Below are 15,133 nucleotides of genomic sequence, written 5' to 3' on the forward strand. Positions count from 1 at the left end.
TTGCTTTCGTTTTCTCAGCAGGCACAGTTCTCCGGAAGAAGACCAAGTAAGTATTTGTGTGTGTGTGTGAGAGAGGGAGGGGGATTCCCTGGTATGGAGGCCCTCCCTCCCTTTAGAAAGTGTGTGGGGGGGGAGGGAAATGTCTACTGGGCACTCTATTATTCCCTATGGAGAATGATTCCCATAGGGAATAATAGGGAATTGATCCGTGGGTATTGGGGGCCCTGGGGGGGCTATTTTTTGAGGTAGAGGCACCAGATTTTTAGTATAGCATCTAGTGCCTCTCCCCAAAATACCCCCCAAGTTTCAAAACGATTGGACCAGAGGGTCCAATTCTATGAGCCCCAAAAGATGGTGCCCCTATCCTTAATTATTTCCTATGGAAGAAAGGCATTTGAAAAGGTGTGCTGCCCCTTTAAATGTGATGGCCAGAACTCCCTTGGAGTTCAATTATGCTTGTCACACCCTTGTTCCTGGCTCCACCCCCAGTGTCTCCTGGCTCCACCCCCAAAGTCTCCTGGCTCCGCCCCCAAAGTCCCCAGATTTTTCTTTAATTGGACTTGGCAACCCTAGCTCCCAGGCCCTTCCACCCAAAATTTTCTGGCTTGGGGGCTGGCTCTCATCACTAGTCGGGGAAAACTGTGCAGAAGCCAGCGGACCCATAGCATAGTCTGAGTGCTGCCTCATCCTTGCCTAGGGCTTCTAACGATTCCTTTATGGCCAGGGAAAGAGCAGCCTGGTTTGGCACAGCTAACGGGGCATACAGTCACCACTTTGTGCAGAATATAGACCGTGGCTCTTACAAGGCTCACTGATTTCAATGGGATATGAGAAGGATAAAATTGCACAGTCTCCCAGCCCCGTCGCAGCTATTAATGTGAAGGGCAGACAGTATTCCTGCCACAGAACACACTAAATTTTTTTTAAAAACATATTGATTGCTAAATTAGTACCATTTAAAACACAAAACCTCTTAGCAGGAGGCACGTTATTGTTTCCTCTATACCAATAGGGGTAAGGAGACTGACCCCCATAAACTCAGCATCTTTAGAGGGTTCCGCCTAACAGTTACCTAGAGACAAAGCACGCTCCATGTCATTTATTTTTTGCTGCAGTGAAAAGACTATTCTTTTGAAACGCGCATTAATTGCTATGTAACTGGGAATATGCAGATACATGTAAAGGAACCCCACTGAAAGGAGAATAGTTGCTGCTGAGAAATAATAATACCAAAAAGAAAAAAAGGAAACGGTTTTCATTGACTTCATTCGTGGAGCAGACAGTTAAAGCACTCCGACTCTTAGGTTACCATAGAACTACAGCTCCCAGGATGCAGAGCAGCTAATTAAAAAAACTGACACAAATTGTGCTCTTTCTCTTCGATAGGGCTAGTGATGATCATGTGATTGAGTAAAAATGGCTACTGCACCGATCGCAGAACAGTTTGCTGTGCTTCAGATATTACTGAAAGTAGGTATCGCTATTAGGGTAATATCTCCTCGCTCTGCTGATTTCAATGGTTTACTGCTCTAGAATTATAGTATTTAAAATGCCTATTTATATTATATCTGTAGTGACGTTAATTTGTAAAGAGCTGCATTTTTAAAAGACACGTCTTCATAACGTTGTAAGGACCCCGACTGACACTTAGCCAGGCTTGCCACAGATGGGATTCAAGTATAGGTATCTGCTAAGCAATATAGTTATTAGGGCTTTAAAAAAAAATTCCGTGTTAATGAGTACTTTGATGCATTTTAATTGATTTTGTTTCAATTTGAGGATTTGCTAAAATAAATTATTAAAAGTAGCTAGCAGAGCTATGGTATCTCATTTGGTAGACCTCTTACATGAAGTGTTAATGGTACTAAAATGCAATGTAAAACCCCATGAAAGGGTATTATATTTTTATTCTTATGTGTACTAAGCTTAAAATGTCTGAAAATAAAATAGCATTAGAAATCCGAGTAAGACATGAAGGAGGCAACTTTCTGCTTTGTCCTGTGCTCAGATGTATACTGCCTCTGCACATGGAAGTTCCAGTTGATGGTTATGCCTTATGGCCATTAATAGACTTATTTTAATGGTTTTGTTTAATCTGCCTGAAAAGCCACTTTCAGTACTAACTACCACCCCATCCTATGTTTTGAAAAAGATCACAGTGTTTCCTTTTGACAGGCTTCAAAAAAAGATGAGGTCCGGCAGCTATGCCAAGAATGCTTTTTGAATTCAGCTACTGGTTCAGAGAAACTGATTGAAGACATCTGTTCCACTCTCTCAGTTGAACCAGATGAAGCTAAGCAAGTGAGTACCGCATGCTGCTTCAGGGTTAACCATGTTCTTGGGGCAGCAGGGCTGTAATTGGAATTGGAGAACGTGCATCAGAATCCAGGAAGCAGAGAGTAGAGATCAGGGAGTAGAGCTGAAAGCTGAAGAACAGGAATCCTGTGGGAGAACTAGCTAACAAGGATCAGGCCTGATGCTATTGAGTAGAAGGTAAGAGGACTCCATTAATTTGGGATGCAACTGAACTCATATCTGATAATAGGAAATCTTTAATTGTGTCTTTCTGTTTCTCCTACAGTTGATCTGTTCTTTGCACAGCCTTTTAAGGCATGTTGTGCATCAAGGCCTGGCCTCCCCAGAAGAAATTCTCTCCCTCTTTCCAGAAGGCTTCCACCAGAACCTTAAAAACCTTTTGACTAAGATAATCTTGGAAAACTTGTAAGTGTCCTCTTTGTGGTATTGAATAAGGCGATGTTCTGACTAAGTTCTCAGGCCAAATAATGATTAAAGAAACATCCCTGGGGTTGTCTGAACAGAAAAATCAAGGCTTGTGAATTTTAGCTGATGCTACCTATTGGGGTGGTTCCCAGATACATTAAGTTGTGCTTAACTTATCTCCACCAGCTAAGGTTTCCTCCTCAGAAGGTGGGATTCTGATACAAATAGAAAACAAAAGCATACAAGCAGGGATGTGCTGCTTTTTAGCCCCACCCCCTGGGAAGTGGTTCTGGCTATTCTAAGCAGGGACTATGGTTTTGGTTTATATCTGTGATTGTGGCATTCTTATAGGGTAATCAGTATATCATAGAACCATCTGCTTTGTAAAGTAAATCAGGGTAATGGTGAAGAACTGGGATTTTTCAGCGTTCATTTCTTAAATATGTGGCAGCTTTTATTGCAATTCATGCTTTTCCTCTATGTTAAACACTTAATAGTAGAAACTCAGTCAGGCACGCCCATCAGAGCCAGTGTTATGTAGTGGTTTGAGTGCCAGATTAGGATCTGGAAGACTGATGTTGAAGCCCTCATGTTGCTATGAAAGGGTGCTAGGTGACCTTGGATCAGTTGTACACTCTTAGCTTAACCTTCCTCCTGGGGTTGTTGGGGGGATAAAATGGAAGTGAGAAGAATGATATTAGTTGTTCTGGGTGCCCAATGGGACATAAATAAAACAAAAGATGACGTTTAAAGTCTGAAGTACAGAATGGGGAGGGACTGTGGCTCTGTGATTGAGTATCTGCTTGGCATGCAGAAGGTCCCAGGTTTAGATCCTGTTGTCTGCAATTGAAGGACCAGATGATGTAAAAAAACCTCTGCCTGAGACCCTGGAGATCCACTGGTGGTTTGAGTAGACAATACTGACCTTGACGGACAGTTGGTCTGGTTCAGTATAAGGCAGTTTCATGTGTTCATGTTTGTTATCTATAAGATGAAGCCTTAGTGAATAATTGCAGGCCTCTATGAATGGGTAAGGATTTTAACAAAGTTCTTAATATGTTGCAAAAAGATGCCTAGGCTGGGCCAGAGGGGCAAGGCATGACAATTAAACAAGTTTAAGCAGCTTTGTAGGATAATTCTGGAAGGGGGAGGATGAACCTCCTGTTTTTGTTAGAAATTATTTTTATTCACCTTAAGCTATCAGGGAAGGGTAGAGTTACATATTGCAATTCAAATATGCTTTCTTTGTTCCCCCATCCCTCGAGCATAAAGTTCTGCTGTCGCAAAGTGGTGGCAGTCAAGAAGAATTAGGTTGTTTGAAACACTGCAGTATAAATTGGATTATGATGGAAATGGTTAAATCTCAATGCCTGTAATGGAACTGAGATCTCTTGTGGAATCCTTCAGTCACTGACGTTACAAACAATAGTTTGAGAAAAATTGCTTGCCAAAAAAGTGATAGAGAAATTGCTTGCCTGACTCCACTTCTAGACTCTGCTTCATTTTACAGCAAGTGATACTGCTCTGTGTTCTGTTCCCCTTTTCTCAGATCTGCGTGGAGAAATGAAGTACAAGCCGGTCAGAGTAAGTATCTGGTACTGAAGTGGAGTGACCTTTATTTCTGAAATGGGTATCTCTGTTTCTTTAGTAATGATTATTACTGCATTTATTTAGTGCCTGTTAAGTGATATTAACCATGTAGAGCTGGTCTTTGCTCATAATCCCTTCTCAAAAGGCAAGTGTCTTCTATGGTTGTTGCTTTCTATACTTTATTTTATGAGATGATACTTGTCTGCCTATTTCACCATAGGGACCTGCCACCAACCTTCAATTTTTCTTATGAGTATAATGGAAAAAATGTACATGAAGAGGTGCATGTAGTCTGATAACACAAATATCTGTGTGAATGATCTGATTTCTAAGCTAAGAGGGCAAAAGGTAGGTGAGAGGAGAGGACAGTTTGCAGGAGAAAAAGGGATTTGCACAAGTTTGCTAAGTGTAGGGAGGGATAGTCAGTGATTAACTTAAATTGATGGGGAATATTAGGAAAAAACTCCACCACATAATGAAATTTTGGATAAGTTTTTAAAGTAGGAGCAAACCTTGTCTTCTCAGTTAAACCAAAGAAGGGCCATTCTGGGAAGCACTAAAGTGGAAAACACAACAGTGGAAATGAGAAGGAACATGGAAAGTCACTGTGTGGCTGCAATATCATTCATTGGCAACAGATTCAGGTTAGGTGAAATAAATTAATTTTGCCAAGGTGGTGTGTGATTTACTCAAAATTCTGTACCTCTGCAAATTATCAGTTATGATCTGGATCCTGACAGTATTTTTCAGCGGTGAAAAAGGACCCATTGTAGGCTTCTACTACCATCCCATGAGATGATTATTCCTCTTTCCCATGGACACAATTTCAAGATGCTCTGGGGGGGAAACTGGAAAGCTTATGTCTAAAAGCACCACTCCAATTCTTCTAAATAGACACTGTCTTCTGTTTTTAGAACTGTTTTTGTAATTCTGTATTTTTTTACCTATCTCTTGTTTCGTGAGTCATGAGAATGAGTAAGGAGCTATATAAGGCACTGAATCCTAAGTCACCCACTTGAAATCATTGTGTGACAATCTCTCTGGCTTCTGAGATTCTGGCAGTAGTCTCCTTCCAACCATACTTGCAACCATTAGGAATAGAAAATCTCTACCTTCTAAAAAATTATACAAGTTTTGCAACCTTGCAGGAAGATATATCTATATTGGTGCTTTTCTTGAAGGACATGAAGGTAGAAATGGCCTTAGATTGGAAGAACTCTGCATAGGATTGTGTGGCTTTAGCTTTTCTTGTCATTTGTACATCTCTTACTGTAGTAATAGTTCACTGGTTGTAAATTGTTGAATGACTCAACTAGGCCTGGCTGCTTGCTGCTGTTCAATAGCAGCTCCCTTTGGAAGCTAGTGCAGTGTAGCAGTTACAGCTTCATAGTAGGGTCTGCAAGACCCAGGTTCAAATCCCCATCTGGGTGATTTTGGACCAATCACATATTTTCTGCCTAACCTACCTTACAGGAGAAAAAAGAGATTTGCATAGGCTTGCTAAGGGTGGTGCAGATAAAAAAAAAGAGGAACATAATGTAAGCTGTTTTGGTCCCCATTGTGAAGAAGGAATATGAAGTAAATAAATACTAAATGTAGGTGAAGATGGGAGGCAGATAAAAGGTAGACTGGTGAATGTCTGAGAAGGGGAGAGGGAGATAATGAGTAGGTAAAGGGGAGAGGATATATGGGTTGCCAAGGGAGATTTTTTATATATTTTATTTATTTTTGATTTATATCCCGCCCTTCCCACAAAAATGGCTCAGGGCGGCTCACAACAGACAATAAAACAAGAATTAAATTAACATTTAAATATATAAGCAGTTAAAACAGTCAAAACATTTAAAACCTTAAAACATCAAACCTTATAACAGTATAAATAGCAAGAATCTGGTAAGCTACATTAGTTTCCCATATCAGTTAGGTGTAAGCTAGCTGGAAGAGGGTTGTCTTACAGGCCCTGCGGAACTGAATAAGGTCCCGCAGGGCCCTCACCTCCTCCGGTAGCTGGTTCCACCATGTAGGGGCCATAACAGAGAAGGCCCTGTCCCTAGTCGATTTAAGGCGGGCTTCTTTTGGCCCAGGGATAGCGAGAAGGTTTTGGGTTCCCGACCTCAGTACTCTCTAGGGAACATGTGGGGAGAGACGATCCTTCAGGTAGGCAGGTCCCAGGCCATATAGGGCTTTAAAGGTAATAACCAGCACCTTGTACCGGACTCGATATATTATTGGAAGCCAGTGCAGAGCCCGAAGACCTGGCCGAATGTGCCCCCATCTTGGGGGGCCCAATAACACCGGGCCACGGCATTCTGCACCAGCTGCAATTTCCGAGTTCGGCACAGGGGCAGCCCCATGTAGAGGGCATTGCAGTAGTCCAACCTCGAGGTGACCGTAGCATGGATCACTGTTGCTAGGTCGTCGCAATCCAGGAAGGGAGCCAATTGCCTTGCCCGCCTAAGATGAAAAAACGCGGACTTGGCAGTGGCTGCTATCTGAGCCTCCATCTTTAGGGAAGGCTCCAATAGTACCCCCAGGCTCTTGACCTTGTCTGCCGCCATCAGCGGCACACCGTCAAAAACTGGCAAGGGGATTTCCCCCCCCCCCCCCCCCCGGTCCCCGACAACCCAAGGAAAGGACCTCTGTCTTCGCAGGAGAAATCAAGGCACTCCCCCCACAAGTCTTTGAGGGCTCCCCTACCATGCAGATTGGCATGGCCCAGTGGCTGGCACCACACAACTCTGCCATATTTATCCTATGTAGAGGCTGCTATGGGGGGAACATCTTAAGAGAGAGGACAGAGTTGACTGTTGGGTAGGAAAGAGAATGTTGCCAACTCCAGGTTAGGAAATTCAGAGATTGGGGGGTGTAGCCTGAGAATGGTGGAATTTCAGGAGGGGAGGGACCTCAGAAGGATAGAATTCCATAGAACCCACCTTCCAAAACAGCCATTTTCTCCTGAGAAAGTAGGGCTGCCAACCTTCAGGTGGAGGCTGGAGATCACCTAGTATTACAACTGCTCTCCAGATGACAGAGAAAGGGAATTAAGAAATAGGGCGGTGGGGGGGGGGGGAGAAGTGAGATGCCTCCCACAAGTCCTTGTGGGTTCTTGCATACAGTTTTGATTTCTTGAAATGTATTTATTATTGGATTTATATCTTGCCCTTCCTGCAAGCAGGCTCAGGGCAGGTCACAACAGATTAAAATACATACCTAGTAATACATACAAATTCATAAAATTCCTAAAAACAACAAACAGCAGAAAAATTGGGGGGATATTGTTGCTTTTTTACCATAACTCTCAGCTTGCCATATAAAGCTGCATTACACTGAGTCCCCATGTAACTCGTTGTCTGCTTGGCTCTGTGGGGTCTCAGGTGGAGAAATTTCCCAGTCCTTCTAATTGCAATCCTTTAGATCTCAGGTACTGAACTGAGATATCCTTGGTAGTGGAAAGTTGCTGTTAATTTATGGTGACTTTGTAGGATTTTCAAGCCAAGAGAGAGTTTGCCATTGCCTGCCTCTACATAGCAACCCTGGACTCCTTGGTGGTCTCCCATCCAAGTACTAACTAGGGCCAACCCTGCTTAGCTTCTGAGATCTGATGAAATCAAGCTGGCCTGGGTCATCCGAGTCAGACCTTAGGGTAGAATGACATATAACATATTGGCTACACCACTGCTGTAGTTGTCCCTAGACTGCACATAAATACTACCATTTCCCTAATGGATTATGAACTACCCCCATTTTCTTATTTGGACTCATGTGTGTTGGACAAGAACCTCCCAAATTGGAAAGAGGCACACGCTTGCTAATGAAGTGCTCATGCAAGGGTTTTGGAACTGTTTAATGGCTAAGAGTGATGGCATTCTGCAAGGTAAAAGTCAGCAATCAGTGTGTTTCATTAATTCCATAGTTTCCCTTCCTCGGCTAATTGATATGGACTGGCGAGTGGACATCAAGACCTCTTCAGACAGTGTCAGCAGAATGGCTGTCCCCACCTGCCTGCTACAGCTGAAGGTATTGTTTGTTGACCAGATGCTTGTTATTTTGGTCCTTTTTTGCTTGATGAACAGAAACAAATGGGCACTTTGCTCTTCTCTATACAAAGGTTATGTATACACTACACAGTTCCACCCCCCCGCCACAAAATCTTCAGAGAGCATGCCTGCATGACTTGTGATTCTCCTAAGCTGAATGCAGCCCGTTACCTGCCTTACTGGTTGACTTGCCAGAAGTGTGATGAACCTCTTGGTTTTGCTGCTCCTTGTGACAGTATTTATTTACTGTAAACTTATATCCCACTCTCTCCACAAATGGACTCAGGACAGCTAACAACAACCAAGAATTACATATTAAAATCACTAAAACAATATAAAACTAAAAACTATAAATATAACATTATGGTGCTATTCACAACTTCTTATGGTGGTTCATGGTTTCTTCAGTGGGCCAGTTCAATTTCTGTTAATTTCTTAGGTGGTCTGTCCATCAGTGGTCCTTGAGACATTGTCTAATTTCTTATAGCTGGTATTCGCTCAGTTATAAGGGTGGCAGCATTCTCCACTCATGTCATAGGCTAATCAGAATAATTCTGTTTTATAGGCCCTGTGGATTTGGAAAATATCCCATAGGGCCTCCAGGAGGGTGTTCCACAACGTCGGTGCTGCCGCTGAGAAGGCTCTGGCCATTGTAAAGCTCAGTCTGGCCTCTCTGGGGATGGGGAGAAGATTTTGCCCTCCCAAACACAGTGCTCTCTGGAGGACATGTGGGGAATGGTGGACTTGTAGATAGGCAGGTCAATACCAGCACGTTGAAGCAGATTCAGAATCCAGTAGGCAGCCAGTGCAGCTCTTGAATGTGCTCCTGTCGAGGGAGTCCTATTAACAACCGTGCTGCAGCATCAGAGTCAAGGGCAGCCCCATGTAGAGGGCATTACAGGAGTCCACTCTCGAGATGACCGTAGCATGGATTACCATCACTAAATTGCTGCATTCCAGGAAAGGGGCCAACTGCAGTACCCGCTGCACATGAAAGAAGGCGGATTTAGCAGTGGCTGCTATCTGGGCCTCCATAGTTAGAGGGGACTCCAGGAAGACACCCTGGCTTTTGACCTTTGGTGCCAATAACAGTTGCACTCTGTCAAAAGCCAGCAATGGGATCTCCCTTCCTGGGCCGCCATGACTCAGATGGAGAATCTCCATCTTCATTGGATTCAAAATACTGCATGTGAGACTGAAGAAGAGAAGGAAAAAGAGTTACATGGGAGGCATAACTGATGGGTTGCTTTCAAGTAGATGGACCGAAACTTGTGCATTTCTATAGTAAAACTCTCATTTTTCGTGAGTTTGCATGTTCATTATTTTGCAGGTTCGTTTTCCTCAGCCTCTACCAAAATGTTCTGTGTGGGCTTCAAAAGCACTACAAAACCTGCAAACTCCAAAAATTATGGCACTTTGCTCCATCATACTGTCTTAACCTCTTGGGGGGGGGGATTGCCTCCATGTCTTGTGTAGTTATTGTGCTGGGGAACACAGGTGTTGTGATTGGTTAGTGTTTAAAACTTTTAAAACTAATGAGGGACAGTAAACTTCCATCTTGTGCTATAGAACAACTTTCAGACAAAAATGGAGGTATAATGGGGCTGAAATCAGTTAGTTGGCCTCTGCTTGAACTTTTGTCCATCTTTGAGGCATGGCTATATTCAGGGGCAATGAAAAAGAGGTAAAAGCCACCTCCCCTGAATGTTTTGTTCACAACAAAACCTGCAGGCCTGTACTTAGGATCACTTAGTGCAAAAATCAGGTGGTGCTTGTATCTTGTTGCTTTGCTGAGAGGGGTACTGTCCTTAAACCCAAAGACCCTCTTCCACAAGCAGAATGGCCTCTTGCACTGGAGAAAGTTTTCCTCTGCTACAAGAACACACTGGTGAATGAGGCAGTAGGATAACATGCAATATGTATGAGTTTCTGTCCAGTAGATGGAACAAATGACACTGGGAAGATAGATTTCAAGTTGATGCTAAGCTTTGGTTTTCTTTCAGATCCAGGAAGATGCCGCCTTATGTGGGAATGACCTCGCAACCTCTGCATTGACAATAGAGTTGAATAAGCAAACAGTGGACACAATGCTTGATGGCCTAGGGAGAATTCGTGACCAGCTTTCAGCTGTTGCAAATAAGTAATCCTCCAAATGGGGAATTCTGGTTCAGATACAGGAAAGAATTTTCTTGCAAACAAACCTTTTCATTCCTCTTTCTCATAACCAAACACATTGTTTTTCCAAAGGGTACCTTTTCACTTCGGTGGTGGTGGGCACCTCAGATGCAAAAGCTCCATATCCTTGGTTTAGTGCCTGCCATAGCCTCCTGATGCTCATCCAGACTGTACCTTGTCTGTAGCCTTAAAGAAGCTTGGCTTGTTGTAATGGAAAGAGGAGCAGCCAGTAAGATCTGACCATATCTCCTTGCTCTGGAATTAGGGACTAAAAGCACTAATAGGCTGCAGTCCAGCTTCAACAGACTCTTGAAAGGTGTATGCTGAGTACAAGACTTCCTTCCCTATTTTTTGAGGTACTGCTTTTGAGATAGGGAAATTTTACTGCAACTCACTACCAAAAAATGCCTGGGGGTGATAAGCTGAGAAGTTGCTGATCCTCCCTTGTGTTGGAGAAGAGGGCATGAAGATCCTTTGGATGTATCAAAAGAAATGATTAATGGCAGCTGCTGGTTGTCATAACAGTAGATCATGTGCTTACAAAGCACTAACCAGTTTTAAAATGTACTAAATATTTTTTTTCTTCCTCCAAGGAACAGTGAACATAAGACCATTTTGCATTCTTTGTTCTGTCACAGATGAAGGTTAGTGTTGATTTTCCTCAGTAAGTTTCTTATGTTTCCTTGTTCTATTACCCAGCCCCAATCTTTATTTTTCCTTAGGTGCTTAACGTTTGCGCAGATTCCCTCCTTTCCTGTCTTCCATAAGTGAAGTTTGGCTGATCCATGTGCTGCTACAAGTAAAGCCTTCCCTACTTAATCATACTATGTTCTGGTAAGCCAGGCACGTTGGGATCTTGGCACACTAATCCAAAATATACCTACCAGAAAAAAGTTGGTACCACAGATTTCAGTGGACCTTCTTTTCACGTGAAGATGCTTTCAGAAAGAGAGTTTTGCAAGGAAACGCCATATCAATTGCTATTAGTCCATGTAGATTAATGTGGCTAAGTCTGGGTCCAAATTTCCGACTGTAGGTCTGAATCCACAAACCAGTGGATACAGGTAACTTTCCTCCACTTCCTGCTTAGTGTGCTCACTAGAGGTACTTGTTGTCTGTTTCCTCTCTAAGGTTAAGAAGTTTTCTCTTTGAACGTAGACAGGCAGTCTTGAATTGCATCCTTCTCCTTTGCAGTGAAGGAAACAAAAATTTGCTTCCTTCTTTTCCGACTGCATCACTTCTGGCCACCCCTTTGTGACAAAGTATTTCATTTTCTTGACCATCAGTTAGCTGGAAAATTTATCACCTTGCTATATTCTACACCGTGAAGCCTTGTGTCTTACATTCTCAATTGCATAGTTTTAAACTCCTCAGTTTCCAGCTCTGGAGTTGTCCAAATAAGTAAGCCTCTCCTTTAAAACTGCAGAAATGCTATTCTCTCTATTTTCACTTCCATAAGGCTGCTGGGGCTGCTTTATCCCTCCTGCTGTACCCAATAAGTCATTTCACCCTTCTTTTTTGCTTTGGTTGTTCAAAGAGACAAGGAAAACAGGAAGAACACATGGGTTACACTTCCTGCTTCACCCCCACCCCATTCTTCCTAATGGCCGAAGCTGTTCTGTCAATGCCATCATAAGCATGTCTGCTTGAAAGCAGATTCTACCAAATTCAGTGGGACTTGCTCCCTAGAATGAGTTTAGCCTACTGCCCTAGTACTAGTTTCTGTCTTTAAAAAAGATTGATGCAATTGCACTAAGGAGCAGTTGGAAGTAAAGAAAAATGAAATATTTGCGCAGACATCACTGGAAATATTTTGGTGTTTCAACCTGATAGTAAGCATTTGCAGTGGTTTGTCTGTTTGTAGTGCTGCCACAATATCATCATCACTACATTAACAATTCTTAGCACTTTCATAGCTTCTAGATTGACCAAAGGATATATTTTAAGGAGTCTGTGAGACAGCTATATCACAGTATCAATATTTCCACACTGCAGAGGGAGTGACTACTAACAGTAAGTTATCTAAGATCATCAGATGAGTATTTAGCAGAGATGAGACTTGAAGCTGGAATTTCACAGCTCAGTTCAACCTCTTAGCCACTAAGCTGTACTAGCTTTTGGCTATCGCACGATTCTTTTTTAAGGCTTGTTACAAAGCTTCCTCTCTTTGTTTCCAGCAAAGCAACTATTAGGACTCCTGCATGCTGTTTGTACTCCTTAATACTGTTATTTAGATGAGTACCTTTAGTTCCCCCCAGTTGCTAAATCTCATCTCTGTAGACAAGGATAGCATTGTTACACAAATTGCTACATTCAACAGAGTCCTTTCTTTGCGTCACTTGTTCTATTAATTACGCTGTTTTTTCCTGTAAGTCTTTCCTCTTTGAAAATAGTTCTGTCATAAAAAAGCTGGCTGATTTATTTTCTGCAAAGCCTTGTACAGCTGCAATTCCTGAAGCTTTATTGAATAGCTGTTGCCTGCTAGGTGTAGCGATTAAGGTTCAATAATGTCAGTTGCCAATGGGCTCGTTGCTGTCCAGTAAACACGTTGCAGACATGAATGCACAGGCTGGCAAGCTCAGTTCCATCCTGGACAGCGCTCTGCTTTGCATACAAGATACTTAATTATGCTAATGTGCTGGATTCATACAGCATCTCTTCAAAGACTGTTAGCTCAGCTCTACAAATGAGGAAGCTGAACTCTGCAGAAGATGTGATTTGTCAGTGGCTCTGGCTTGGATCCTATGAATGAGTTATGTGTATGCTAGGCAGTCTCTGCCATGTAGCTCACTGCCTCTTGGACAAAAATTTCACAAGATCAATGGTTTTCCAGGGGCCCTTGCACAAATGACAGTTTTGGTAAAAGGGGAAGAGACTTTCTAGGCCGGGGTATTGAAATCATTTGTTAGAAAGGCCAAATCTGACAATAAACGGGACTTCGTGGGGCCAGGCCATGTGCATCATAAAATGAAATGTGAGATAGCGGAGATATAAACGTTATAAAGGACACAAACACAATTAAAGATATTATGTTTTAACTTAAAATACAAACATGCTTAAAACTCTTGCAATATTTTGTTTAAAATGGAAAGGTGGAATAGTGGGATTTGGCAGTGCAGTTTTTAAAATGAAACATCAAGGAAAAGCAAAAGGATCACAGCAGAAACTAAAAATATAAAATGCTCCGAGCCTGGGAAAACAATGAAATGGCATTGCAAACTCCCCCTTCCCCCACCGCCCACGATCTACTCAGATTGGCAGTGGCTCTCTGGTGTAGTATCCCCATTTGGCTAAGGGTTCCCAGGTTAGAGTACTCACCAGGCACCAGTTCTCAGGTCCATGGAGCAGAGACACTGGCTTAAAGCATCAACACTTTATTTGCAAGGACAGAACTCCAGGAAGCATGAGCTTCAGCTGGCTACAGGAACACTGAAAAGTGAAACTAATTGTCACTCCACTGAAACACATTGCAGCACAGACAAAGCTGCAAGGCAAACATGGAATGGATTTTCTATTAAAGTCTCTAGGCCCTACCTACCTGGGCACAGAGACCTTAGTGGAAAATCCACTCTGCATTTTTTCTGCAGCTTTGTTTCTTGCTGCAGCAGGCAAAGACAAGGCAGAAAGAGCAGGGAACTTGGGCAGCCTCAGAGCTTCAAAGGGTGAGGATATTTGAGGGGGAGGAGGAGGGAGAAAAGAGCCCTGCAGGCCTGATTAAAGCCCTGGCACACTGGTTCTTTTCCCATGGGCTGGACATTTGACATCTCTGGTCTAGGGAACATGGAACTTGTTCATTGTTGAAATAAATCCAATTGGTTCCAGGTTGCAAAAGCAGCCTGAAGCACATCCACCATTCATCTGTGGGGTAGGCTGCATCCATAAGCATGCCTTGGAAGAAACAGCACCAGGCTAACCCTGGGAAGAGAAGACTTACCTCCTTGTTGTGCTTGCTGCAGTTTGTAATATGCTCCTATTTTGATGACAGAGATCTACCAGCAGATGTCCAGATCAGGAGAATCCAATTGCAAGTACAGTTCGCTGTTGGACAATGGGTTTAGTCTGGATAGTGAAAAGAATACATTAGTGTGCTTCCTTGCAACATAAACCTAAAATGTGATTCCGTGTGGTTTAGATGTTACTGTCCCAGGCAACCACTAAGCTACTACACCATGAGTAGGGTCTCAAATCAGCACCTAATAACATTGCTGAGAACCCTTTGCCAATTCTCAGGAAGGGCTAGGTATCCTTTTAATTTTATTCATTGGCCTCTATAAAATTTTGCAATAGAAGATTGGAATGTATTTCTGTAATCTAGAGGCAGCAAATCACACCACTTCAAAGAGGCAATAGATTCAGGTGGGTAGCCAGCTTGGTCTGAAGCAGCAGAACAAAGTTTAAAACCAACAAAGTTTTATTCAAGGTATAAACTTTCATGTTCATACACACTACTTCAGATGCAATGCAGTGAAAATTACCAGTCCTACAGATAGGTAGAGGCTGAGCAGTAAATTAGCATACAGCAGAATGAAGATGCTTAACAGCAACAAATGGCTGCCTTGGATGGTGGACTGTATGGCATTATGCCCTGCTGAGGCCCCTCCCCTTCCTCA

The 15,133-nt window shown here is 42.8% G+C and overlaps 1 protein-coding gene across 1 annotated transcript; it reads left to right on the forward strand.

Moving 5' to 3' along the window:
* The first annotated feature begins 1,348 nt into the window (after positions 1–1,348).
* On the forward strand, positions 1,349–12,955 carry COMMD9 (COMM domain containing 9). The gene is made up of 6 exons (XM_060262259.1): positions 1,349–1,470; positions 2,176–2,301; positions 2,582–2,721; positions 4,271–4,305; positions 8,225–8,328; positions 10,352–12,955. Exons 1-6 carry the CDS (start codon positions 1,417–1,419, stop codon positions 10,490–10,492), a joined length of 600 nt encoding a protein of 199 aa, XP_060118242.1. The 5' UTR covers positions 1,349–1,416; the 3' UTR covers positions 10,493–12,955.
* Positions 12,956–15,133: the final 2,178 nt, after the last annotated feature.

This window comes from Heteronotia binoei, chromosome 21, assembly GCF_032191835.1.
Source record: "Heteronotia binoei isolate CCM8104 ecotype False Entrance Well chromosome 21, APGP_CSIRO_Hbin_v1, whole genome shotgun sequence".
NCBI classification, from domain to species: Eukaryota; Metazoa; Chordata; class Lepidosauria; order Squamata; family Gekkonidae; genus Heteronotia; species Heteronotia binoei.

Excerpts from the sequence above, each read along its gene's own strand:
- COMMD9 (XM_060262259.1), top strand. The coding sequence starts at position 1,417 with ATGGCTACTGCACCGATCGCAGAACAGTTTGCTGTGCTTCAGATATTA. Across the intron at positions 1,471-2,175 it reads TGCTTCAGATATTACTGAAA|GCTTCAAAAAAAGATGAGGT; the intron begins GTAGGTATCGCT and ends TCCTTTTGACAG. Across the intron at positions 2,722-4,270 it reads AAGATAATCTTGGAAAACTT|ATCTGCGTGGAGAAATGAAG; the intron begins GTAAGTGTCCTC and ends CCCTTTTCTCAG.